At 33.1% G+C, this 26,673-nt stretch overlaps 4 protein-coding genes across 5 annotated transcripts in view; 2 read left to right on the forward strand and 2 right to left on the reverse strand.

Moving 5' to 3' along the window:
* Nucleotides 1-15,697: 15,697 nt before the first annotated feature.
* On the forward strand, nucleotides 15,698-18,280 carry LOC104265809 (polyglutamine-binding protein 1-like). Its single transcript, XM_009860651.3, has 6 exons — nucleotides 15,698-15,982; nucleotides 16,281-16,404; nucleotides 16,880-17,002; nucleotides 17,229-17,296; nucleotides 17,517-17,595; nucleotides 17,815-18,280. The coding sequence occupies exons 1-6, from the start codon at nucleotides 15,916-15,918 to the stop codon at nucleotides 17,978-17,980; spliced, it is 627 nt and encodes a 208-aa protein (XP_009858953.1). The 5' UTR covers nucleotides 15,698-15,915; the 3' UTR covers nucleotides 17,981-18,280.
* A 63-nt stretch (nucleotides 18,281-18,343) lies between these two features.
* On the forward strand, nucleotides 18,344-20,686 carry LOC100184839. Of its 2 annotated transcripts, none has more exons than XM_026835082.1 (11): nucleotides 18,344-18,557; nucleotides 18,618-18,696; nucleotides 18,749-18,860; nucleotides 18,908-19,022; nucleotides 19,075-19,190; nucleotides 19,245-19,366; nucleotides 19,435-19,662; nucleotides 19,730-19,799; nucleotides 19,850-19,957; nucleotides 20,018-20,074; nucleotides 20,136-20,686. In XM_026835082.1, the coding sequence occupies exons 1-11, from the start codon at nucleotides 18,522-18,524 to the stop codon at nucleotides 20,515-20,517; spliced, it is 1,425 nt and encodes a 474-aa protein (XP_026690883.1). In that variant the 5' UTR covers nucleotides 18,344-18,521; the 3' UTR covers nucleotides 20,518-20,686. The 2 variants fall into 2 exon arrangements, with proteins under 2 accessions (XP_026690883.1, XP_009858954.2); XM_009860652.3 differs by having other exon boundaries at nucleotides 18,346-18,557; nucleotides 19,721-19,799.
* Nucleotides 20,519-22,614, reverse strand: LOC100182469 (uncharacterized protein CG5902). Its single transcript, XM_002129478.4, has 5 exons — nucleotides 22,232-22,614; nucleotides 22,005-22,115; nucleotides 21,636-21,750; nucleotides 21,484-21,574; nucleotides 20,519-21,414 (listed from the first exon to the last, which is right to left on the reverse strand). Exons 1-5 carry the CDS (start codon nucleotides 22,477-22,479, stop codon nucleotides 21,056-21,058), a joined length of 924 nt encoding a protein of 307 aa, XP_002129514.1. The 5' UTR covers nucleotides 22,480-22,614; the 3' UTR covers nucleotides 20,519-21,055.
* A 347-nt stretch (nucleotides 22,615-22,961) lies between these two features.
* The window catches only part of LOC100176096 (polycystic kidney disease protein 1-like 2), an 11,884-nt gene continuing 8,172 nt past the window's right edge, over nucleotides 22,962-26,673 (reverse strand). Inside the window, 13 exon segments of the mRNA XM_009860798.3 lie at nucleotides 22,962-23,472; nucleotides 23,591-23,811; nucleotides 23,928-23,986; nucleotides 24,051-24,313; nucleotides 24,430-24,615; nucleotides 24,668-24,808; nucleotides 24,866-25,018; nucleotides 25,073-25,232; nucleotides 25,305-25,446; nucleotides 25,546-25,668; nucleotides 25,749-25,903; nucleotides 26,114-26,253; nucleotides 26,472-26,669. Of these exon segments, the coding sequence (XP_009859100.3) occupies nucleotides 23,349-23,472; nucleotides 23,591-23,811; nucleotides 23,928-23,986; nucleotides 24,051-24,313; nucleotides 24,430-24,615; nucleotides 24,668-24,808; nucleotides 24,866-25,018; nucleotides 25,073-25,232; nucleotides 25,305-25,446; nucleotides 25,546-25,668; nucleotides 25,749-25,903; nucleotides 26,114-26,253; nucleotides 26,472-26,669 (2,065 nt within the window). The 3' untranslated portion in view covers nucleotides 22,962-23,348.

Genomic DNA, 26,673 nt, shown 5'->3' on the forward strand with positions numbered 1-26,673 from the left:
ACTTTGAGATTCTCACTCATGCCAATGCTTCACTTGCTTCTGTCAGGTATAATCATTAGTATATTTGCAAAATAATTTTACTTCATTTTTGTTGACATTAATGTCAAAAATGAAGACAAAGAAAAAGTATGTTAGGAAATCTATTTCATGTCTGGTGTTTTTTACTCTACCTTTAACATAATTGTTTTTTCTCCACCCCATATGTTACAGAGCATTAAACTGATCAAGGTACAAAATGATTACTTTTAGTCTGTTTTTTTACCATTAGTATTTAGTTCCAAAATTTACACAAAACGACTGTAGTATCGGAAATATGGTCATTTTACTATATTTTTTATATAAGCGCCCATAATTTTTATCCAATTCATTTTAAACACAGAAAGCAAGTTCTCAGCCACTTCAAGTTAAGCAGTTCAGGTGTGATGAAAGCTGAGTTGTACGTTAATGGTGAACAGCTTGGAACCGAACTTGATCGGAAACTTATCGGAAGTTTGTCATTAAAAACTCGCAGTGTAAGTTGCCCATATCAATTTATATTGAATGTAATTGTAAAAATTCCTGGTGTAAATATATTCAAACTGATTACTTACATCAACTTTTCAATGCAATTTTCTCTCACAGACAATCTCTCTGAAGTTAGTTCAAAACAACAGCTCTGGCCGTGCGTCCTCATCACCAGAATCAAGCTCCGATAGTTCATCTTCCTCATCTCCCGTTCCCAACCAACAATCTCCTCTTGACTCAACCACCATCGAGCAACAACTCCCGGGAACCGTGAGTCTTTCCGATCACGTGATACTTTATCACGATATTCAAAATCCCAACATGAATGCCACATCGTTCCTACATGCTAATATGTTTTTAAATATCCTGTGTTTATTATGTTGTGATCACATGATACATTATCATGAATTCATCATATTCATAACATGATCAAAAGCATAATGTTACAGGTACCTAGGGTCACATCATTTGTTGTAGAACTCTGGTTTTCAATAATACAAACAGGCGTTAAACATGACAAATGTCAGGTTGTTACTTCTACAGGCTAATCTGATTTTGTATATTCTTGTGTGTATTTTATGAAAGGGCTTATGTATGGTTACAAAAAAAAACATTTTTGTGCATTAATCAATATATGTTTTACATGCTACCAATATAAACAGTTCACTTAATAATAATTATCCTTTTAAAAAAACATACTTTAATTATCACTTTAAACAACTTTTACCGAAAATATATTTTCTATACAAGAAAATGGACTTATTATTTGTATTTTAATGATATTTTTCAACATCCTTTACAGATCATGTCCCTCAACCCAAGGTATTGTTCTTTCCTCTTCAAACTTGCTGACCTTGGATGTCAAATTGGATCCTCGTCTCTTAGAGATGAAGCGCTTCATCTTCTTAATCTCATACCAGCCAACATTAAGACTGTCAATGACATTAAACAGGTGCTTATCTCGTGTGGGCAGGTTTCTAATGTTTTGCCTTAACTTGTTTAGCTGCCAATATGTATAATTTTTTTATGGATTTAAGGACCATTTTTATTAAATTGTGTTTTGGTTTTTTGTGTTTTCGGTTGAAGATTTATGTGAAATTGGATGTTTTGTGTTTGTGTGTGTTGTGTTTAAGCTTTATGTAAAACTGAATGTGTTGTAATTCACACCCAATAACTAAACATGGAACTTGTAAAATAAACAAGTTATTTGCTACCCTGCAATATATACAGAAAGCTTGCATTCAAAGATTCAATGCAGATTAAAACTGATTTCTAAGATTTCATACCAATATTAGCCCATTGTTTTGTAATTTATTTTACCTAAATAATTGAACTATTCTTAATTAACTGTTTTTTTTGTGCTATATGCAGCTAACATCGGATATATCGAAAGAAAAGTTAGCTGGTTCGACTCATTCAAGTCAGAAAGCGATCGAATGTTTGTTCTTTGTTTCATCTCCTTCAGAAGCTCTCTATAATTTAAATGTAGGTTAAAAAACTGCTAAACCATTTACTTTTTAAAATTTTTAATATAATATATTATCTTAAACATCTGTATTTGTAGACAGTTTTAAAGTTCCCATCATTACAAAAGTTTTTCAACAAAACACTTTGTTTACTGCCCTCTGCAAACACTTTTATTACGAATACAAAAGTAATGTACAATAGACATTGTATATTAGAGTGCAGTCTATTTGCCATGCAGTACTAATGTCACAGGAGTGACAAGACTGATTATTACAATTCCAGGTTTTATATTTCCTCCTGATGCCTGCATCGAATGAGGCGTGTCCTGACTCAAGTGAGGTTCAACTTAACTTCCTTCGAAGCAACGGAACACAACTTGTGCTCAACATGCTCACACTAAGTACATTCCTTGCTAATGCTGACGTGCATACTAAACGGTAAGTTTTGCCTTTAACACATAATTTAATGCATTTAATTTATAAAAAAAATAATATACTATTGGAAGTATATGTTCATCTGTTTTTGGCTCAACTTAAAATTGTAGTGTTGATTAGTCAACTTGTACTTTGTGTTTACAGGAGTGCGTACACAACTGTGTTACAAGTTGCTAAACTAATGCTCACAACAGTGTCTTATGGTAAGCAACATATTGGTTACTTTAACTTTATTTTTAAAACATAATACGAAAAACAAAGCTTGTCATTTTTTTTTATATATTATCTGCTTTTAAATCCCATAAGTTGTGTTTGTTCTAATTATTTAAAAAGTGCTATCTGCAATAATATTTTGTCATTTCATGGCAATACATATACTACCTCATACATTGTCATGAACAATATATTGTTTAAAACATTGCACATTTTACTTTACACAGCTCGTGTGGCATCAGTTGCTGAAGCTTTGAACGACAGTACAAACAGCAACAACCCCCCAGTGTTACACAGTGTGCATAACCAAGCAGTTATTCTTCATTCTGCACTGGAAGAAATACCGAACCCAGTCAACTGTATGATCATGAGATCTGTGGCTTCAAAACTTGGTCAGAAATGTCATGCTGAGGTGATTATAGGAAAGAAAAATAGTTTATAGAAATTTTGCAATGACCTAAACCGATAATGCATTAATTTATCTCTTACTAGTGATTATTTTTTTTAGTGGTATTCTTTTAGTTTTTACTTTGAATTTTATATTATTCAGATTATTTAATCTAACCAAGCTTTGATATATCAAACTTTATGTCAAAGAAAGTTATCTAAAATATACGACCACACTCTACATGGCAAAATTGTTTAATTTGTTATGCTTGAAACTACTATTAACAGGTTACTTATTGTCAACAGTTTAATTATAAATGATTTCTTATGTTGATCACAAAGCATGTTATTCCACAGATAAAAGACGTGACACCTGACATACAAGTTATTAAGCAGATAATGAAGTTGGCTTGGACTTCTGCAAGCGATTCACTTAATTTACTCGGGGCTAGCAACGAAGATATTCATCAAACATTTGAAAATGTGAGTTTAGAAGTTTTTTTCCGTTGTTTTTTTTGTATATTTGCAAAGAGCTAATGCACATGGATGCATACTTACTTTTTTATTTTAATGTATGTTTTGTAAAATAAGAAAAATGCCAAATATATTCCCGGTTGTATTGTGTATATTTAACATGAAATACAATGTATTCTTATGAAATATATTTAACATATATAAACACAATGTTTTCTAGAGAAATATCGTATTAATTAAGACTACTTTATTAAGGATTTCACACATTCGTTTATATTCTTTTCCACAAACCTAACAAGCTTTGCAAATATCCACAGTCGATGCGTCACAACACCAACCAGGAAAACATCACTTTGTGTCAAGAATCATTACAAGTTCTCACTGTAGCTCTCGCCTTGTGTCCACATATGCTTGATTCACTACAGAAGGACAAAACATGGCAGTGTTTTATTATTGACTTGCTTCTGGCTTGTCCTGATAAGTAAGCTTTGTTGTTTCTTGTACTATACATGTGGTGTATCTTGTTTGATAAGTTTGAAATATTGGTTAGTCCTAGATAAAATATCAGCATAACCTGTTTTTATTAAATTTAAAATGTGTACATCGATTATATAAGCACTAAATAGATTTTAAAACATTTTTTACATGGGACACTCTACAATGCAAACAATTTAGCTCATACCTTTTTATTAAAATTTTCGACTTTAATGTTCACAAAGGCTCATGTAAAATATATCTTCGCACTTTAGTTATTCATCATATCTTTACAGGATGTTGCGCATATGTGCTTGCGAACAGTTCCAACTTATCGCCACCAAATGTTCAGGTGGTCACAAACCTCTCGTGTTTTTCATCACGTTACTCATCACAGTTCTTAAGGTGGGGGAGTCTTTTATAGTTTTACTAATTTTGATGTTTTTTATTCATATTCGTGCAACTTTTTAGCAAGGGTCATCCTATTTAATGCATATATCTGTTGCATATGTTTATGTTTTTTGAGTAAATTTGGTTGTATTTATTTTTAAATATTATTTTTTCAACGTTGGGCCTAAACCACCAGGCCCCGATCATACCTTGCTGTTGGACCTTACTCATATATAATAGAGCAAAAACTTTTAGTTATAACCAGTGTAAACTAGATAAATTAAATTATATTAAAGAGTATAATTTTAAAGTAATTTTTCACAGAGCACTGTATGTGATTATTCTCAACAATGTCGCGAATATTTCTCGTTATTATGTCGACTGCTTAACTTTGCTCTCTGTTCGAGCATCCATCTTCAAAATGCTGAAGTTCTTCTTAATAATGAGATTGAATGGCTTAAACGGGTCAAGGTAACGTGTAATAATGGTTTGTATGTAAGTTAATTAATTTTAAAGAGTATAACTCCTCATTTAGAGCTCAAAATAAAATTTTTATTGTTGTTAAATAATATTTTATTGGTAAAAAATAGCTCACAACTTCTGCTACAATAATGTAAATGTAGCAAACTTAACATTGTAAATAAAAATCACTTTTACTTTCTAAATAAATGTTTGGTGATAAAATATTTGAAATGTAATGGTTTAGTTTCTGCAAAGTAAAAAGGAATTTCCTTTACAGTAATATATCCACTAACTTATGTAACAATACATTTTGATATTAACAGGAGGAATGCAAAGCAAATGGAAGTCTTCCAGTAGAAGAAGCTTTATTAGAAGGTCACCTTGGTGTGTGTAAGGAACTTATTTCATTTCAAACACCAGATAAAAAGTTCCATGTTGGTTCAGATCGTGGTGGTGCACACCTTGTCAAAGTGAGTTTTGTCCAATTATGCATCTGTTAAGTTGTATAACTTCCTACTATAGCAGCATGATTGGTATTTGTGCTGTAAATGCAACATATTAGGTATTTGAAATGACAGCATGAGTAAAATATTTCATTAAACAGTTGTAACTGTCATAACTTTTAGATTAAAGCTTAGTTACAAATATCAATATAAACTCCTTTGGTATTTAAAAGCAAAGTTTATCAGTATGTAAAACCAATAATAAACTATTTTTTAACATGAAACAGTTTTATTTAAAGACAAATATACTCGTTTAGCTCTTTTATGATTTTAATTTTTAAATTTTCTAATGCTCGATACATAATGGAAAACATTGCACATAAACATCACACCTATTTATTTTAAACACTAAACAATTTCAACACAGTTGTAACTTAAGATGCGATATTCTTAACTCAAATGTTCTCGATTTTAAAACTCCAAACATCCAGGACATGATTGAGGATTTTCTCTTCCCCGCATCTCGAGCGTACATTAAATACAAGAACACGGGAAGCAAGGATGAAAATAGTTTCGACTTTACATCCGTACGTCCTGTGTGCAATCAACCGATGACAACAATTGCTGCGTTTAACGTGTTGTGTGCGTTGTGTCGTGGTTGTATTCCAAACCTTCGGTTACTTGCTACTGCTCTTACTGAACTTTTCTATTCTGGTAAGTTGTAATGTAGTCTATGATGATTAGGTTAATTGTTTGGTATGTATGAAAAGCCATAAACATTAAAATAGTTGCATTGTGGTAATATATACCAGTGAATGTATTTTTTCTCATAGTTTCTAACAAATTCTTCACCAGATAATGAGGATACAATAAAAGAATGGGAGTTCATGCCCCCTGTAGGTCCAGTGGCCCCAAGCGGGTTCGTTGGGCTCAAGAACGCCGGTGCAACGTGCTACATGAACTCAGTGATCCAACAGCTCTACCTGATCCCGAGCATCCGAGATCAGATGTTGGGTTTCGATGAATCGTTCCCGGACACATACATGATCACGGGAGATGAGGAAGAATTAGTCGTTGATAATTTGTCGAGTTCGAATGAAAAAGGAGATAATGAGGTGAGGCGGAAGAGAAATATGCACCTGGAAATCTTTAAGTTGTTTTTTTAACTTCTCTAATAAATTTAATGTTGGAGAGTCTTGTTTATTTTAAACTTTTCCGTATGTACATTAATGCTTAATAGAAGCTATTTGGGTTTATTTGTTAATCAATAAGTTGAGAATATGTTTTACCATTAGCATATCAAACTATGGTAGTATGATTAATGTTATTTATTGCTCAATCTTGTTTATCATGTTTGAAGAGGCAAATAGTTTTTTGCCATTAGTAGAAAATGACTAGAGATTGACAATTTAAATAAAAAATCATGAAAAATTTGTTTAGTGAAATGTGTTTTTGTTTCATGCCTGCGACATACATTTTAATATTATATTTTATTTTTCATGTTAAAAACAGTGTGGTAAAGATGAGATCAGCAACATGGAAGGCACAACTTCTCCTGAGCAAAGCAGAGCTACAGAGTTAAAGGAATATAATAAAACATTGGCACGCCAAGTACAAATCATATTCGGTCATCTCTCGTACAGTAAGAAGCAGTTTTATTCACCTGCTGGGTTTTGGAAGCATTTTAAGTGAGTAAAAAAGTCAAGTTTTAACTTATTCATTTTTTGTATGCTTAGTTCTTTGACCTTGGTAATGTTTTGTTGAAATACCGTAGGAATAAACCTCTAAAAGTTTAAAGTAAAAGTGTTTGTGAGTGTTGTATTCAGAGCAGGATCAGAATTAGCCAATTTTAAATCTTTGTATAATTTTATGAGCAACACCTCTACACACTAATATGCTGAAATTTTTAATATAAAATTGCATTTTTTGCTTTGTATTATTCTCCATTTTTGTTCCCAGATTCATGGGTGAACCAGTGAATGTACGTGAACAACACGACGCGATGGAATTCTTCAATTCATTGGTTGATGGTTTGGATGAAGGGCTCAAGTTGTTCAAACAATCCCCGATATTTAGCAAAGTACTTGGTGGAAGCTTCTCCGATCAAAAGATTTGTAAAGATTGTCCCCACAGGTTGGAAAGATAATGTTTTCTAATGTGAAGTACAATAGCTTTTTGTAATGTGCCAGTGTATTGAATTGTTTTTACCAAGGTAAACTCTATGTAATGTTAAGTAAAGCATTTTAAGTTTTAAAGTTTTTTTTAAAGCTTATGTACACTTACTTTCTCACAAAAGTTATTTTTATTTATGTGTGTACTATGCAGCATGACAGAAGACAGGGATTCTTACCCAAAGCTTATAAATATATGGTCAAAACTATTCTGACATTACCTAACACTTTATACTACAGCATTACTTAACACTTTTAACACCCCTATCAACCTTACTAAACCACCTAACTACCACCAGATACACACGTGAGGAACCTTTCCTATCATTAAGTGTTGATATTCGTCATCATCGTAACTTGAAGGAATCACTCGAACAATATGTGAAGGGGGATTTACTTGAAGGTGCAAACGCTTATCGATGTGAAAGATGTGATAAAAAGGTGGGGACGGTTATTCTGGTACACTTATGTTTCCTATTAATATATTTTGTTGACCAGCTGCTGTTATTGTTATTACATTTGTGATTTAAATATTGAAAGTTCTTGTTTGTACTTAGTGAAAAATATAGTGACATTTTGTGTTTCTTAAAAATAATCTACTGTGCTCATTCATTGGAGTTCTGTTTTTTGTGCTCATTCATTGGAGTTCTGGTTTTTTCTAATTTTTTACTCATAACATGAACTGGTTGAGATATTTACATTATATTACTTACCGGTGTGAAATAATTGCAGTTATAGCATTCAATTTTGATTAATATAACAAATTATACGCAAAATGTAGTCTCTAACACAAATTTGGGATACCAAAAGAAAATCAAACAGTTGCAATGAACCTACTTAATTTCTATTTATTGTAAAACTGTAGTTTTATGAAGTTAATTGTCATTTTGGTTCAGTCTGCCATAAAACTTTTTATACGATTTTTTTTTCAGGTTGACACGGTGAAGCGACTTTGTATAAAGAAGCTTCCATCAGTGCTTTGTATTCAATTGAAGAGGTTTGATTACGACTGGGAGAGAGAATGTGCCATCAAGTTCAACGAGTATTTTGAATTTCCTCGTGAAATAGATATGGAGCCTTATACAGTGGCTGGCTTGGCAAAGATAGAAGGAGAGGTGGGTGGTTTAATAACAAGTTTGGAAAATATTATTGTTAAACAAAAATTTAAATTTGTTTGCTAAAAGTATTTTTGTAAAATGTTTATAATAGGAGAAAATGCTAAAGAAATACAACTATGAGTATTTACAGTCACACCACGGTTGGCTTTATAATTATACAAAAATGGTTTCTTTATAAAAAATATTTTCATGCGTGTATATCTCAATGTATTATATATGTATATAGTAGGGTGGGGAAAGGGACACCTATAGCACATAATATCTACATATCCTGATCGTTTTTTAAACAATTAACAACGGTCTATGGGAGTCGTGGGGAGTCGTGAGGATACGGTTTTATAATTATTTGAATGTTCTTTGTTTACTACCAAATGGGACGAGACTATAGAATGAAAATGTGTCCCATCTTACCTTACTAAATGTATACATATGTGCACTTACATTCAGGTAATTGAAGCAATGGGAAACGATTCCGATGCCGACGTACCAACCAACTATAGATTAGTTGGTGTGATTGTTCATAGTGGACAAGCCAGTGGTGGACATTACTATTCCTATATCTTACAAAGATCTAAGGTAACAATGTTTGGAGAAGAATGTCTTTCTATGAATATGCCAGATCTTTACTCTTTTTTTTGATAAAGTTTTAACTTGTTGAATCTGTTTTGCTAGTTAAATATCCAATTATATAAAGATTAGGGAAATTGGTGTTTTTATCAATAAAACAATGTTTTTAAAAACAACATACACCATAAAGTGTTTTAAATAATAAATTTTAATAGCATGCATACATGTGTGTAATTTGTTTTATAAGTTCTCTTACATAGTTAAAATACAATTTTCTATTCTATACAAGTGAAATCCCATGGTCACTGAATTATACTTAGTATATCTTCTTTACAACATATATATATATATATATAACATAAACACTAAAGTGTTTCATTGTGTTTTACCCATTTTCTTAAAAAGTTCATTATTTACAAAACTTTTATATTGCCACAATTTTCTATTCCATATATGTGAATTTTATTATCTTTCCAACTTGTATATAACATACAGGGTGGAGAGGCGAGGAACAAATGGTTTAAGTTTGATGATGTTGATGTTAGTGAGTGTGAGTTCACTGATGAAGACATGAAGAACCAGTCGTTTGGTGGAGATTATATGGGAGAGGTGTTTGACCATATGGTTAAAAGGTATGGGCTGTTTTTGTGTGTTTTTAACAGTTTATATGTTGCATTTTAGCAAGTGTTTTATTGTATATAGGTACTTAGATTGATGTAAAATTTGTCTTGGTTGGAATTTAATTGAGTGTATAAAATATAAAATTGAATTGAAGTGTGTAAAAAATATTGTTATCAGAAAGTATTTTATAATAATGAATGAATCAAAAGTAAATTTTAGCAACTTAGTTTGGAATTAATTAAAGTAGATTTTAATATATTATTTTATAACAAATTAACTACTATTTTGATGTTCGTGACAGAATGCAGTATCGAAGACAGAAGCGCTGGTGGAACGCTTACCTTCTCTTCTATGAACGTGTTGATGTGCTGAAAGATTATGAGCTGAGCAAAAGTATTCATAATTTATCACTTGGTTCTTCATTTGAAGGTAAGTGAGATTGGTGGATAATTACAATGTACAAGAGCAAGTCTATATATTCATTATATTTGCCCTCGTGGATAAAACTTTTATGTTAACACCCCTGTTTAGTCTGTTGTATTAGTGCATATATAGCACCAAAAGCATTTTTTTTAAATCCAAGTCCTAATTATAAAACTACCTCACAGTTGCTTATAAAATGTTGTTTATGAATATTTTATAGTTATAAATTTTCATGTTTTGTTTAATCTAATACAGGAAGTAACCTTCCCAAAGTAATTGAACGCAGAGTTCAGTTGAAGAACATCGAGTTTATGCATAAGAGGATGCAATTCAGTAGAGAATATTTCAGGTGGCTGGTTTTCTCTCAGTTTTCAGTGTTTCAATTTAAATAAAATAATCATTTTCCAACTTATTAATATGACATGTCATAAACTAAATTTATTTTTTTAGTTATTTAGTAATTGTTGAAATACGTTTTTATTTGTTTTTTTAACCTTGTGATTTTGATCTTAGTTTAGTTTTTATAAAATAAACTGTTTTTGTTTAAAAATTAAACCAAGACCTTTCTTTCCCAGTTTCATGCAGCAGTTACTTCGCATCAACTTCCAGTATTTCATGGGTGGAGATAAACAACAAGTTCAGTTATCTGCTGAAGCTGAAGAGCTGTGTATGATCAGTGTACAACTTGCTGCCAAGTTTATATTCAGTACTGGTGTGTATTTACATATGAATAGAATTATAAATCAAAAGGGTTACTGTAATTGTAAGTATCAGATATATATATATATGAAATAAAATTTTTTTTGCATCTTTATGCATGTGGTAATAAGCCAACTGTGGCCCAAACCCCAAGTCCCATGGCGCGTCTTGCATGCTGTAGAAGCTTCTCCATAGTTAAATTTATTAAGACGAAAACTTTAAAATAAATAAAATATAATCTTGGATAACAGGTTTCCACACGAAGAAAGCAGTGCGCGGGCCTGCCATCGAGTGGTATGATATTCTCTTCCATTTAATGAGGAATTGCAAGTCAGCGAGGAAATGGTTCGTTCAAAATGAACTCCTCAACCATCCACACAGGTGCGGAGGAACAACTTTTATTTTTCTACTTTTTTCCATGAAAAATTAAATCACTTTATAATTTTAAAACTTGTATGTCTAACATTTTACTCATTGCTCTATTGAGGGTTATATTTATACTAATTAAGCAATAATAGTTTGATTTTGAACAGCTATTTATATATTCTGTCAGATCAGTCTACGGTGCCTTAGGTAGACAGCCTTTATGTAAACTAAACAGCTTTTTTAGTGTTGTATAGCAAATAACATATTATCGTTATTTTTGCAACAATCACCACACAGATATTTCACTTAACACAATCCACAGACTTGGTAGCAACAGCAGTAAAGTAAAATTGTACTGACTGTTAATTTTTTATGAGTCACTGTCACCTATGGCATCTTTACATCATTTACATTATTAGAAATTAGTGTCATGTTATTTGCTACCACACGTTTTTGTATAATCATTACTCAATATATTAATATGTTTTCCAGGTTCAGTCAATACTTATTACAATGCACTTCATCTGATGTTCGAACAGCGTTTGCAAAGTTGTTAGTATTCCTTGCTCATTTTACTATTACTGATGGACCAATACATTTACCTACAGAGGGGAGTCCAGGTGAGGAAATTATTATTCAAACAACATTTTTCTTGTTAAATTTTTTTTTAAATCATTTAAAAGTCTTAAAAACAGAAATCAAAAATAGTATTTTGCTTTTAAAAATATTTGTTTGTGTATATCTAAGGTTGTTACCTCAATACATGTTATCAGACATTTATGCAAGGTAAAAAAAACGTAAACTTTGTCACATAAGCCACCCAATTTTAAACAACATAACTTACTTTTAGAGCAAAACCCCCCGAAAATGATGAGTGACCTCATCTTACAAAGAGTCTTCAATTTACTGAAGAAAGATGTTTCGGAACATGGTCGTCACTTGCCCCAGTATTTCTCTGTGTTTGCAATGTATCTTAATCTTGGTGTGGTGAACAGGAAACAGGTGACAACAAATTTTCTTGCTGTAAAAACACTCTTGTTTTTATTATACCATGTTTACCATTGGTTTCTGTTGTGTTTTCTTGACTGATGAAATTTATTTGGCAGTTTTTTAAATGTTGCTCAATTAAAAAGTTGTTAAATCTGAATGGTAATGAGAATGTTGGAAATTTTAAAGTTGTTAAAGTTGTTCTCAGATTATTATGTGTTAACTATAATTTATAATTTAAACTTCAAGTATGATACTTATGGTGTTGTATCCTTTAATAAGACATAGTGAATAAAACCAAATAGAAACATAACAGAAACCTTAATCTTCCTTCTTCTCATAGCTTCTCCAACTTCAAGTTCCGCACTACTTCATCCTGACAGCATTAGATGATGGACCAGGTCCCCCCATTAAATATCAATATGCTGAACTCAATAAATTATACCAGGTGGTATCACTGCTTGTTAGATGTTGTGATGTCTCTCAACACTGCACCAGCTCAAAGCCAGGTACATGCTACTTAGAATAATATTGACTTTTATTAAATTTGATTTTATCACCATATTGTTCAAAATATTGGAAAGCAAATTTTAATAAATTACATCTTATAAAAATAGCTTTACATGGAGATTGTAATTGGTACAATGACAGTTAAATTCAAGTTGTTTCCAAATAAAATGCTCATATTCCTTATGAATAAACCAAAAAACTGTTCCTTGAAAATCATTTATATTTCTCTGCAAAAATACACCAAGATTTATACACATATTAATTTCACCCTTTACTTGCATGCACACATTACCATGTTATGTTGTGAAACTTGAAATGTCAATACTGGACCATTAACATACATTACGTATTCCTCTTTTAGGTCAAGCAGCATTACCCAACCCATACGGTGATCGTTCAATCACCCACCCCATTATACCACTTCAATCTAACGTGGTTGATCTGCTCATGACTAACAAGAGTTATGTGAAGAAGATAATTGAAGACGGAAGTAACACTGATGAAACACTCAAGCTACTCAAGTATGTGGATTGTGGTGGAACATGTAATTTATAAAAATATAACAAAATTAAAACATAAAATAGCAGATTATTTAGTGATGATATTATGGTTAACTAAATAAAATAGTTTGTACTTTTATGTCTGAAATTATCAGTTGTTGTATACCAACTTGAAATACCAAGCACCCCTATTAACACCAAACAGTAGGATTTTTATGATCCATAAACTTCTAATTGGACCATGATAATATCAATTCCTAACAATATAAAAGATAGTTTTGTATTTATAATTTATGTTACAATTAACGTCAAACTTTTTTTTAGATTTCTATGCTGGGAGAATCCACAGATGTCGAGAGTTGTGTTGAGTGAATTATTATGGCAGATCGCGTACTCGTACACATACGAGCTTCGTCCTCATCTTGATCTTCTTCTTCAAATGTTGATGTTGGAAGATTCATGGCAACATCAGAGGTTACAAAATATTTCCTAACTTTTGTTGCTTCTTTTAGTTGGCTTTTTGTAATTTTTTTTTTGTTTAATTGTGTTAAAATTATTTTGTTTTGACCAAAAAAATGTTTTAAATTTTTTGTTTTTTTTTGTGATTTTTTCACAGCTTACTGTAAGATATATTATCAAATCCTAAGTAAAACTTTAAAATGCTATTACTGTTTTTCCTTCAGGATCATCAACACATTGAAAGGGATACCTGATGATAGAGATGGTTTGTTCACCACGATCCAACGCTCAAAAGCTCATTACGCCAAGCGAGCATATCAGTGCATTAAATGCATGACAACATTGTTCAGCAACTGCCCAGTGGCGTATCAACTTCTATTTAACAATGGTGAACTGAAAAGAAGATGGTCCATGAGTGTGGAATGGTAAATTTTGCTGAATTATCATGTCTTATATAATATGGGTGCATCAGTAACGATTTTTACTTGACAAACTTATCCACACATTTTATTCATAGCGGTTTTAAAAGCTGTGGTTTTGCTTCCCTCTTAATTCCCCCTTCTTCGTTCTTTAAATAACATGACATTTGCTATCGTTTGAAGAGATAAATAAAAACTATTGTCTGTCGGGGGAATTATATTTTTAAGTTAATTTGATGTACAAAACGGTGTTTCTCGATTTCAGGTTGGGTGATGAGTTAGATCGTCGCTCGTATGGAACTGGCAACACTGGAGGTCAGTACAACTACAACAACTGGTCACCACCAGCACCTTCCAATGAATCAGCAAACGGATATTTTCTGGAACATTCTCAGAGTGCCAAACACACTCTGGCTAAAGCATCAGAGCTTTGCCCTGTTGAGGTATGATGTCTTTTTATTATGCAGTTTTTGTTAATATGGGTATAGGTGTTTTGTGTGATAGTTAAACATCTGTTATATGAATAGGAGCCAGAAGATATAGAAGTAAGTGAGGAACAAGAAAGTGACAATCCTCCTATCAGCGATCCCACTGTGGTTACCCAATATGCACCAGAAATTGATCAGGTAAGCTAAAGTTAACTACAGGTGTAGAAGTGGTTTCCAATAATTACTTTTTATTCAGCAAAGTAACAAAACAAGCGAAAATAAACTGGATGAGACCTGACCTGGTTTATCAACATGCACTTTTTCACTGAGCTGGGAAATCTTACCATCAAGTTCGTACAATATGTAGTGCCATGTTTTTGTTCGCCCTAATTCGCCAACATTCAGTTGTGCGCCAACAGTTGCTGTTAGTATCAGTTACTATGTGGATAAGGTGTTCAACTAAATATTCACTCATCCACACAAGTTTCAATTTTTAACAACTTTCTTCTGCGGACGTTTAAAAAGATGATATATATTAATATTTTATTCTTATCTTCCAATCTTTCATGGCATTAATAAGGGCTGTTAAAACTTCTAAAAATTCAAATGTTTGCTTCAACCAATTCTTTTGGTGCAGAAATTGTATTATTGCATCGTTGTACTTTGGTAATAAAACCAAAGAATTTCATGTTATACGGTGTCGCAATTTCCTTTTTTTTCCCAGTACCTTTTAGGTAATTAAACGGCTCGCATTTGAAACTTATATATATAGCTGTATAGTGGAAGTGTACCAAAAGTTCCATATTAAAAGGTAATTATGTATAATGTTGAACAATTCGTTTTTAATGCAGCATTTTGCCCACGTGTCCTTGTCACGATAATTTGCTTTCTGTGAGCGCATATTCGATTACTACAATAAATTGTCGACGCAAATGTATTGGATTTGTTTTGCATTCATTTTTGCTGAATGGTATTGTCATAAGTCAAAAGCAGTTTTTGCGTTGCCAACCGGTAGAAGCTTATGAGATTGAACACTGCAGAAGTAAAGAATGGTAAAAAAATATTTTTCGTTTTCGGCAACACTGTTTCTTCGGAATATTTTTTGTCAGAATTATGATAGTTTGTAATTCTGACAGAATGTTTGTTGTTTTCTACTGCATTATACTTGAATATGTAAATACTGGTACCAAAGGTAATTTTAATTTTGATATCATGTAGACAAGTTGTTTGCCAATGGTGACTTAAATAGCGCGTGAAAGAATATCAGCAACATGTGGCACTGTTACTGCAGTACAGGAAGATACCAGGTTTCTTACATACTATGGTCTAAGGATCAAATTACTGATAGTGATAAATAATACTTTCAATTTGCACCCACAGATCTGATTAATTTGATAAAATGCCTCTGCCCGCTGCTTTGGCAGCAAGGTTAGCAAAACGAGGAATTGTTTCAAGTGAAACGCAAGGTTTGTTGTATTGATTTCTTGGTGCTAGTGAAGAATCACCCCCCCCCACATTATTTGCTAACCCCTAACTCCTAAAACCACTAACTACTAACCCCTTAACCATCAACACCCAACCCCCTAATCTAGGGGTTAGGGGTTAGTGGTAAGCAAATAAGGTGGGGGGGATGATTCTTCACTAGCACCGAATTCTTTACTAACCTACCCTTTTTATTTTCATCCTTTCATTAATAAACTTATTTAGTATATTGTTAAGTTTTAACCAAGCTTTCAAGTCAATCTAACGCAAAATTAATTTTAGATTCTTCGAACCCCGATGAAGAAGTAATAGCAGAGGATTACGACATCCCAGGACAAGAAGCTCATGTTGATGAGTTTGGGAAACATCTTCCTCCAATGTGGGAGAAAGTGTGGGAGCCATCACAGTATGTGTTTGTGATGTTGTAGATTTATTCTGCACATTATATCAGCTTAATACTCAACCTGTCTACCTTTATAGTACACCCTGTTATTAGATACATTCGTGCCTAATAATTTGCGAACTTTTATTTCTTACACTATTACTTGCTAGAGTTATAGTCTTGTATCTGGCTTACGTACTTCATGGGACTTTTACATTTGTCAAACTGCCTATCATATAAATAAGTTTGAAATATGTCTTACTCTTGCAAATGCCTAATGTACTTATTATTTAAAAAAGAAGACCTATTTCAGGACTACAAGTACCCAAATTGAACACATTTATCTAAAAAGTTTTTGAAATTTAACTGAACATCAGTTTAAACGCAAACTGTTGACTTATATTTTGAAGTTTCGCCCTTTTGAAAAGTATTGGCAATAAGGGGTTAAATATAAACCTGTTGTATTTGGTTGTGTAATTTAGATTCATTAATTTTTCAGTGAAACCTGGTATTACTGGGATACTGTGAATGATAAAGTGAGCTGGCTACCACCAACTGATCCCGATGCAAAGATAACAAACCCAGCTCCTAAGAAATCACCCTTTGCTCCTGCTCCTTTGGGGTAAATTTAAAGTTGCAACAATATCAGTATTCTGTTTTTACTATGGCCATGCTTGGAACCATAAAATATATGAATATATCATTTTAGATGATTATAAACTGTTTTAAATGTAAATAAATCTCTTTATTTAATCATGAAAAATGGGTCATAATTTTAGAGTATTAAGTTCTGTAAATTAAATTCCCCCCAAAAAATCTTTATTTCTTTTATTCATTCACCAATACAGGGAAAGAGCAAATCATTTTTCTGAACCAGTGGATTACAGAAAAGAAGAGAAAAAGTCAAAACATAAAAGTAAATAGACATAGTGTATAGGCTATACATTATTATTTGGTGATCTTTATTTTGTAAATAATTTTTAGTTTTTTTGGTAGATCAATACCCATTACAACTTTAACATGTTTTCTAATATTAATATAAACATGTTAAAACACAATCATGTTGCCTAACTTGCTGTAGCATTCCTCGAAACACTGCAAGATTAGTTTAAAAACTAGAATAATTTATTCACCAGGTGCAGCAAAACGCAAAGCTCCAAGACCTCCCGAAGAATTTGATCCGATGGATCCAAGTTCATATTCTGATGCACCAAGGTATGTATGTGGTTTCTATGCAATTTCTATATAGCTTAGAAGGAATTATTCGAAGTTCATTTTTATTAAAATTTACCACTGTTATTAATTCGTAGTTCATTTTATTAAAATTTACCACTGTAAAATTTCCACTGTTTGTCGAAATCATCTGCTTTACACTGCATGTATTTAAAAAAGACTATCCGAAGCATTTTTCCTAACAAAAAAATTATTTAACAGAGGAAAGTGGTCTGTTGGTTTAAAAAAAGTTGATGATGCTAAATCCGGGGTTGACTCGACAGCGAATGGTCCTCTGTTTCAACAACGACCTTACCCATCACCTGGTGAAGTTCTTAGTCGAAATAAACAAGCGCGACGTGAAGTTGGACCTTTAAAGCCAAGATGATAAAAATAAAACTTATCGATACAACTGAAATATAATTTTTAAGGAAGGTGTTTTGTCACAAAATACAGAAGAAAGTTAGTCGGGAAAAACTCACTTGTTAAAATTGAGAAATGTTTTAGCCTACCTTTTAGTATTGTTACAGCTATGTTGTCAAATTCTGTTATTTTTTCTAAAACCCTCATCTTTTTGTAATGTAACATTGGTTTTTGTGCTCCTGCTACATGAATTTTATAAGAATGCATTATTGCGCGAGCATTCAATAATTGCGAGTGTTGTTAATACAATGTACAACCCATGAAAGTGTGTTTATTGTTTGCTAAGTTGTAATTACAATTGTGATCATTTTGTCTTAAAAGGATCATTGTTCCTAATGATGTATATGACATATGATACCAAAACATGTATTTTGGTTGGGCACGCCTTTGTGTTGTGTAATGACACCACCATTAGTGTGTCCCTGGGACAAAGCGGTTCATTACAGTCATTCTCGGTTTGCCAAGAGCGGAAACTTCTTGAAAACACTGCCAACTTTGTTTAAATAATGCAAGAAAGTAGTAGGCCGAGTCAGTTTTATGAAGTATGTATATTATAATTATTTTTAATTCGTTAAAATATAAACCACTGTGTGCATATATAGGGCCGTCTCAATCTTCTTCAGAGACTTGAGACAAGATATTATGAGAGAAGCAATGTGTTCGCTAATCATAGAGTGCCAGGTGTGAACCAATATTTTAAACATCAGATACTTACTAATCTTAAAATTGTTAGTCATACAAGCTAACCAAGTGCCAAGACGAGCTCCAGCTTATGTCCCGAAACATAGTGTGACCAATAGTTCTGAAAATCTTCACATCAACAATGAAAAACGTCTTCGTGACAGGTGGGTTAAGTTTGATTAATAAACAAATTTTTGAGACTGGTTTACAGATGGTTACAAGCAAGAGAAGATGCACAGCAGAGACAGGAACCTGTTGTCTACTTACCTTCCATGCCCAAAGTGATTAACATGCATGGACACACAACAAAAGGAATTCCTTTTCAGGTAAGAAGTTTTACATTCATTGGTGTAATTGTTCTAATGTTTTCATACACAGAGGTATGTGGACCTGATAGTACAAAACAAAAATTCTCAACAGCCTATTCAGCCTGAAACATTTGCAAAGCGTAAAGTAGCAAAGAAGGACCAGAAACCAACTGCTGTAAACATCAGGTGAATGAATATGTGGTAAAATTACCAAAAGTCATTTGTAAATATTTAAATTAGTGAGATGCTTGTGGTGGGAGCCCAGAAAGAAGATGAGTCTGTAATAAATGGGAGTGTGCATTCAATGAACAAACATTTTATCCTGCCAAAGCTAGCAAAACTTCCAGATACATTCAATAAAGGTAAGGTTAAATAGTTGTATTGTACATAGTTTACCTAAGTAAACTAAGGACAAATATTCAAATTCTAGGTAAGAGTAGGATGCTGCAGCATAAAACTGAGTTGAGCAAAATGGTCAAGTTTTCGGAAGCTGAAAGAATACTTGGTGTTCAATTAAAGAGACCAAGACTGGAGCATGAAGACAGAAAATTTGTTCATGAAATCACAAAAAATGCTGAAAACCCTGAAAGTAGTGAATATAAAGAGATAAAAAAGACAAACACACATGATGTGTTGCCACAAATTGAATTGGATAAAAGTGAGAGTTTGTTATTAAACTACATTTCAATGTGTTTAATACAAAATCAAATATTCAGCTGTTCCAGATAATGTTTCTACAGAAGTTGAAGATGATAATGGAAGCAGAACCACGTCAAGAAGTACATTTCGACTAAAGTAAGAGATTCACATTTTTTATTTTTAGGTTTAAACTATTTTCCCTATAGGGAATTGAAAATGCCAGCTCCTGTGACCAAAATCATCTTTGAAAACCAACAGACTATGCTTAAGCGATTAGAAAATGCAGCGATAAATAAAAAGAATAGTGTTAAAAGGTAAGTTATGAAATTAATTTAAGACTAAGCTTAGTTTAAATAATTCATTAAAATTGTCAGAAATCGAAGCAATAAACCAGAAACCATCGTACGAAATGTTGTTCCAACTGCATACAAGTAAGTTCTAAGTTTCTAACAGTCTATCAAAAATGTTATTTGACGAAAAACAATTCCACAGAAGGGTAAATGGAGTTATTGGATCAAGTAACAGCAAACTTACCAAACCACTGGGCAGCGTCGTGCTCAACATGAGAAGTGACCTTAAAAACACAAAATTTCCAGACTACATAAACTTTCAAAATAGTAGAACTGGTGGACAGTCTCGTATACTTTTATCTTTAAAACATAAGCAGCATGTTGCGAGTTTGTCAGATGCACATTTTAATCCATATGGTGTTCCTGTTAGAAATTCTGTCATGTCCATTAGAGGAGCATCCAGCACATCTTGGTTCGAAAATGTTTCAGGCAACCCAGTTTATCAAGGTCCTAAACCTACTCCTGTTGCCAAGTTTCGGAAACTGGGAAATATTCAAATTTATCTTAATGATTCAGAATACTAAATTGGCTCAAATGATTTTTTATTCAACAGCCATTTTTTACTTCTAATGGTGAATATGAATCCTCATTGACAGTACAACTCGGTTACCAATGGTAATAGTATTGAATGTGCTATATATGCAATATCACTATAATTTCATACGCAAAAAGTCTTAAAATAATAGAATATGGAAAAAAGTGGTCATACACACAAATCATGCACCATACAAAGTATTTAAACAGGGCAGCATTCATTGCTATAGTAGTACACTCGTACTTTTTATAACATTCCCAAAATTCGAGGACACACAACAAAAGTATTTGCTAGAAGACGTTTAAAAGAAACGACAAGATAAGTAAAAGAATAAAACCTGTGAATTCCAAAATGGAATCTACACTTGCCACATTTAATTAGTTAGTTTTACCTAAGTAACAATTACGAAGTACCTAAAAACAAAAATGCCCTACAATTTTATTAGACACTGTTGTTTGGTCCAATACATCTGTTCCTACAATACCACTTAAAAATGTTTTAAAATATTTTGGCTTCCCACAAGGCCATCACATTTGGCTGTTTGAGTGATTCCCATATCCATTTGGCTGTTGATGGACAACTGAGTTATGGGAACTATGGTTGGGGTGAAGTGAGCTGGAGGAGGAACCTTTTTCACGGCTGTTCCTTCTGTGCTGATGCATTTGACTAGGAGGGGGGTAAGGTTGATGTTGACCTCTGTGGTTGACTCCATTCATGTGAGCTTTGCTCTTATATCCACATGCGCCAACATAATCCTGGTATGATACAGTAAGTTTTTCAGACTGATACCTCTTAGTTCTTATTGTTGCAAGAAACTGAGGAGTAATTTCTGATCGGTAGCCACCCTTTCTCAACAAATTCTCCACAGTTTGCTGTTCATTCCAACCTTAATACACTTTATATTAGAAATCAATATATATTAAATTATACAATATTTTGGTTTTGTACACTATACCTTGTTCTTTGCTCACTTCTGGCAAATACGTAGCAGTTTTGTGGTGGCCACGCTCATTTTGAAATTCAATTCGAATACCATGTATACCAACCTTTAGATAAACATTTGATTTTCCCTCATGTGTAATATTAACAAATCATTTGTATGCATACCTTCCAATCATAACAATCTGCACATTCTTCAAAATTAGTAAGCAACGAAACAGAGCAAGAAAGTCGTGGCAATTCATCCAGTTTTACTGGACTAAACCTGTTGTCTTTCATGGAGCTGAAAATACAAACCAAGCAGGTATTTTAAGACTTGCCCAATAACTGTATGTGAGATAAGTGTAGAAAATACAAATTGAAAATTTGAAGTCTTGCTTTGGAATTTTGCGCTGACATTTACACCAATTACTTTGTACAGAAAAGTTATTAGGGCAACCCGAATAACCAATGCGGTAAAGTCAGATTGTATGACAATTTCAAGCTACTCATTATTAATCCAGTATGTGCTAAAACACATTGTTGAACACCGGGTACCTGGTAATTGCATATTCCCTCAACCCAGAGTGTAATGACAAGGCACTAAAGGTTCCAATACAACCACGCAAGCGAAGATCTTTTCCAATCTTCCATGTCACAAAAAGTGGACTGAAATTTAATTATTACAAAACACCAAGAAGTGTTGCAAGAAAGATTAACTACGCCTATAAACAGTTGTCACAAATTAAACACAAAAATTGGTAAAAAAACAAATATATACTCACTAGGCTTGGTTAGTAAAGGATGGTTTAGGAGGTTCGTTGTTGTGCAAGTGAGCTGAAAGAACATCAAAACAGAAGTAGCACATTTCTGGTCTGATCACTGTATTATCCTGATATCCGTTGGCAATCCCATTTCCATTCACCATGGGTCTACTCAGTTTCATTGCAGAACTTTCTTCGCGATTTGCGGAAGAACTTTGACGGTCGGTGTTGACTTTGGTTTTCTTTCCACCACAACAACCGGATGCCATATCAAGAAAGTAATCTGATGTTCTCGGCAGTCTTTCAAATCGGACCAAAATGTTGCAAATTCAAGCAAATGTGATCGAGGCCTAAATATTAAAATAACTGCGAGACCCGGATATCTACTGTAAACATCAAAAGAAATTGACAAAACTGTATTATGTAAAAGTTTATTTCAGTGTACGAAATTTAAGTGAGTCGAATTCGAAATAAATGTCTTGTTTCTTTGTTACAGTTGGAGAGACAAACTCTTTTTAAACATTCTGGTGGCCACTTTTACCCTACAATTGCAGCAAGCTCTCTTTTTTGCATTTTTTCTATCGCTTATCGCCTAGAGAACACGATGAAAAATGACGTCACTTTGCTACTTGTAATGAGCAGAGTCGTATTTATATGGTAATGAGCAGACGACACAAAGTCACAAATTGACCTCTTCCTAATAACATTTTAACGTTTTTCGATGCAGAAAACAAAAAAAACATGTTCAGACTTTCCAACTTTTAAGTTTGTTTTTTATTCCATGTTGTTATTTAAATTACCGAAAACATGCATGTTTTCTATGCATATATTTAATATTTTGAACACAAATTGTCTTTTACGTAACAATAGGTTGGTCTATTTTGTGTAGACTGTAAATCTAGGCAGGTGACAAAATGTCGGAGATACTGCTTTCGCGGCAAGATTGTGGACCGGAAAATGTTGTGTCTGGAACAAAATGTGTGGAACAACAAGAAAAACTATTCGGCGAGTAAAATCAATAACTCTAAATTTCCAATCACGTACCCAATTAGCATAGAGACCATCACAAAATACATGATATAATCGTATAAATGGTCTAGGCCAAAATCAAATTCACAGTACTAAAATATGGAATATTTTATTGTATTTTATTATTGCCCTTCTTTATAGCAGTCTGCTTATCCAATAAATCAATGTATTCCTTTCTTTCTTGTGGGTTACTCAATTCCTTTAACTTTTGTTCTTTTATCGCGAACATTGATCTAAACACAATGATTAAGTTAATTTCATCCGAATTTAAAAACAGTTTAAAACTGCAACATGTTATTATATAAATAGAAACTTCTGAATACAAATATTTCTCGTAACAAAATTCGTCACCTCAGTTGTTTTCTTCCGAAGGAAAGCACATGATCATCAGTGATGTCGTCACGCATCAGTAGTTTACACTCGCGGAAAGAATTCTCGAGAATGACGGCGTAAAAGTTGACGAAGACTTTGGTAAAGAGGACGACAAATACGAAGAGGAAGAGACTTCCCAGTAAAGGATGATGAATCAGTAGATCGCTTGATGTGAACGCTTCCATTGAAAAACCAAGTACCTGAAAATTAAAGTTAAATACAGTTTAAATTTTGTTTTAAGTTAAAGAATTTTAGGACGAAATGTTTCCATAACGACTGGTCATCGAAATAATAGCATGTTTATTACTTTGCATACCGATTGCATGGTTCGTACCAACGTACTGAAGTCTTTGATGTCACCAAACCACATCAAACCTGTTGGATATATATACAGTTAAACTATATATGATGGTAGTTCGTTATATAATAAGATGCTTACCGACATGACAAAAGCCGCAAAACAAGAAAAACATGAGAACGGAATGCCCCTTCAAGTCACCGCTCGACTGTCGCATGGTGGCGTACATGAGTTCAAAGGTTGGATGACCTTGCATTATCTTCACAGTGTAAAACATTGTGAGGAAAACACACGATGATAATAGACACCTTGTGACATAATCAAAGTATGCAGCTTCGTGGAAGAGTTCAAATGAGGGCATCTTGTCCACATAAGCTTTAAGTGCCATGTCAGTGTATGTTACCCTGTGTTTGAAGCAACAATGTTATCATTGAACATATTTGTTGATACCAAGATATGAAATCAACATTGTACAAATATAAAGTGACAGAATAATGAGATATTGGTCAATATTACAAACCTAGTTAAATAAACACCGACTGCAGCTGTCGATAACAAAAGAACAAAGACGTGAAATAAGTTCCACAAGTTCCATAGAAATCTAAAACCAATTTCTCTCATGCTGCTCGATATTTCCACCAAGTGATAGAAAACCATGATTAATATGCAAATGAGGGACACGTACACAATCACATCCGATGCGTACCTATAATGGAACAAGATATTAAACTTTGGCTTTTATTTCATTTTCCACTCACTCGACGTGGTGTGTTCTCATAAAATGAAGTTGTGAAGTCACGTGTACGTCACCAGAGAAGTTTGGGATTTCCATTACGATAATTGTGACGCAATAAATACGATGAGGAACATTGTAGAATATTGATTCGAAAATTATGGCCCTAAAAAAGTTATATTCTCCAATTATAAAATTACGAAAAACTTGAATATTTTCCGACCTTGTATGTTTATCGATCCAATTCGACAATCGAAGATATTGCGCAACATCGCGATCCGTCACTGTGACGTAATAACCACCATTGTCATACGTTCCATGTTCACCATTATAATCGCTGATCCATGTCCATGGTTTGGGTTTATATCTCCATGCCCTAAACAAATCGGTGGAAACATTTAAAAAGTTTCAAAAGTTTAAAAAAATTTACTTATTTTTGTGGCCACTGTTGGAAAAATAAGGATTTTCGGTCGACCATCCAGGACCGTAGTTTCGTTGATCTTCAAACGATGAATCATATCTTAAACTACAAGCAGTGTTTCCAGATAGTTTTGCTTTCTTCACAGCATCACTGTGAGCACACGTCGTTCCTGTAACATACAATGGTGAGTGAGACAATCGGGTAAATTTAAAATTTGGTTACAAATTCTAGAAGATCTTACCAGCGACGACACGTTTCTGACGTAACAATGGACCGGATACAAATATCAGCTGACCGTCAGTAAAATGCGTCATGTGATCATTTAAAAGTGTTCCAACCACTGAGCGATCGATCCATTTATAAACGTCCGTGCTTGATTTGATCTGGTAAAGTAATATTGAATGGAAAGTTTATACAACATCATTCAGTTCATATTCTTCCAACAATTGATTTCATATTAAACCATCTTTGAGCCAACTTACGTTTTTCGCTTCATTCACAAACATTCTGTTTAACGCTTGTCCGAAGTGAAATGAATTCTCTTCTCGTTGTCCAAACGACACAATCAGTAGAAAAGTGAGGTAGAGCAAATGAACTGATATATTCTGGATGATGGAACACAAAGTATTTACAAATATTTAAATATATGAAGAATACAATATTGTGCTTGAAAGGGATGTTTTACTTTCAATCTTCTTCTGATCGTTCTTTCCGAAGCTCTCTTCTCCTGTCCTTCCAACATCCGATCAAGAGTTGGAGGTTTGTAAACCGGATTCTTTGATCTTTCTTCTTTTAATAAATCTTCCACCATTTGTGGATCAGAAGCATCTCGTGGTTGAACTAATTCATCGAACAAGATATTAATTAAATATTTTGAGCGTTGTCATATGCTGTAATTTACATGGAACAGGGTAATTGGCGAACATGTTGCTTAAATCGTCGGTCTCGCCCGTATATAATGTAATTACCATGAATTAGATAGAAAGGAAAGATATAAATTTAGAATTTAAACACAAACAAATCTAAAGGTTGTAGTTTTGTTTTACTCACCATTGTCAGCTACAGGTGCAAGCCAATCTTTCAAATCATGTTTAGGATTGTTGATGACTTGAAAGGAGGCGAGGAAGATTGCTTTGAAGGGTTCGATTAATATAATGCTCTGAATAAATCCACTTAATAAAGACATCAACCTTGAAAGACAAATGTTTAAAACAGTTTTTAGAATCTTTAGATGTAGATATTTGTATTTTTCAACAGTTGTGTAGCAAACAAGCAATTAGAGTGGTGATTTAAACTAATTGACAAAAACGTCCATGTTTAAAAATACATCTTTATAGGCAAAGGAGGGGCCACCAATATTTTTTTTAATTTTTGGTCTTTACTGTTCTGATTAAACATGTTCGCTCACCATTCCTTGCTGATCTCGACTCCGTACGTCATCCCATACATTACACACAACGAACTTGAACCGAGGATTGTGGAGAAAATAAAAAACCAAGCAATCCACACAAAGAAGGAAGGTAAAGGTCGGAAATCAACAGAAAAAGGATCCACGTCAACCATAGTCAACGAACGAGGATTCGAACCAATTACCTTCTGGTCACTGCTGT

Source organism: Ciona intestinalis, chromosome 7 (assembly GCF_000224145.3).
Source record: "Ciona intestinalis chromosome 7, KH, whole genome shotgun sequence".
Classification (NCBI taxonomy): Eukaryota; Metazoa; Chordata; class Ascidiacea; order Phlebobranchia; family Cionidae; genus Ciona; species Ciona intestinalis.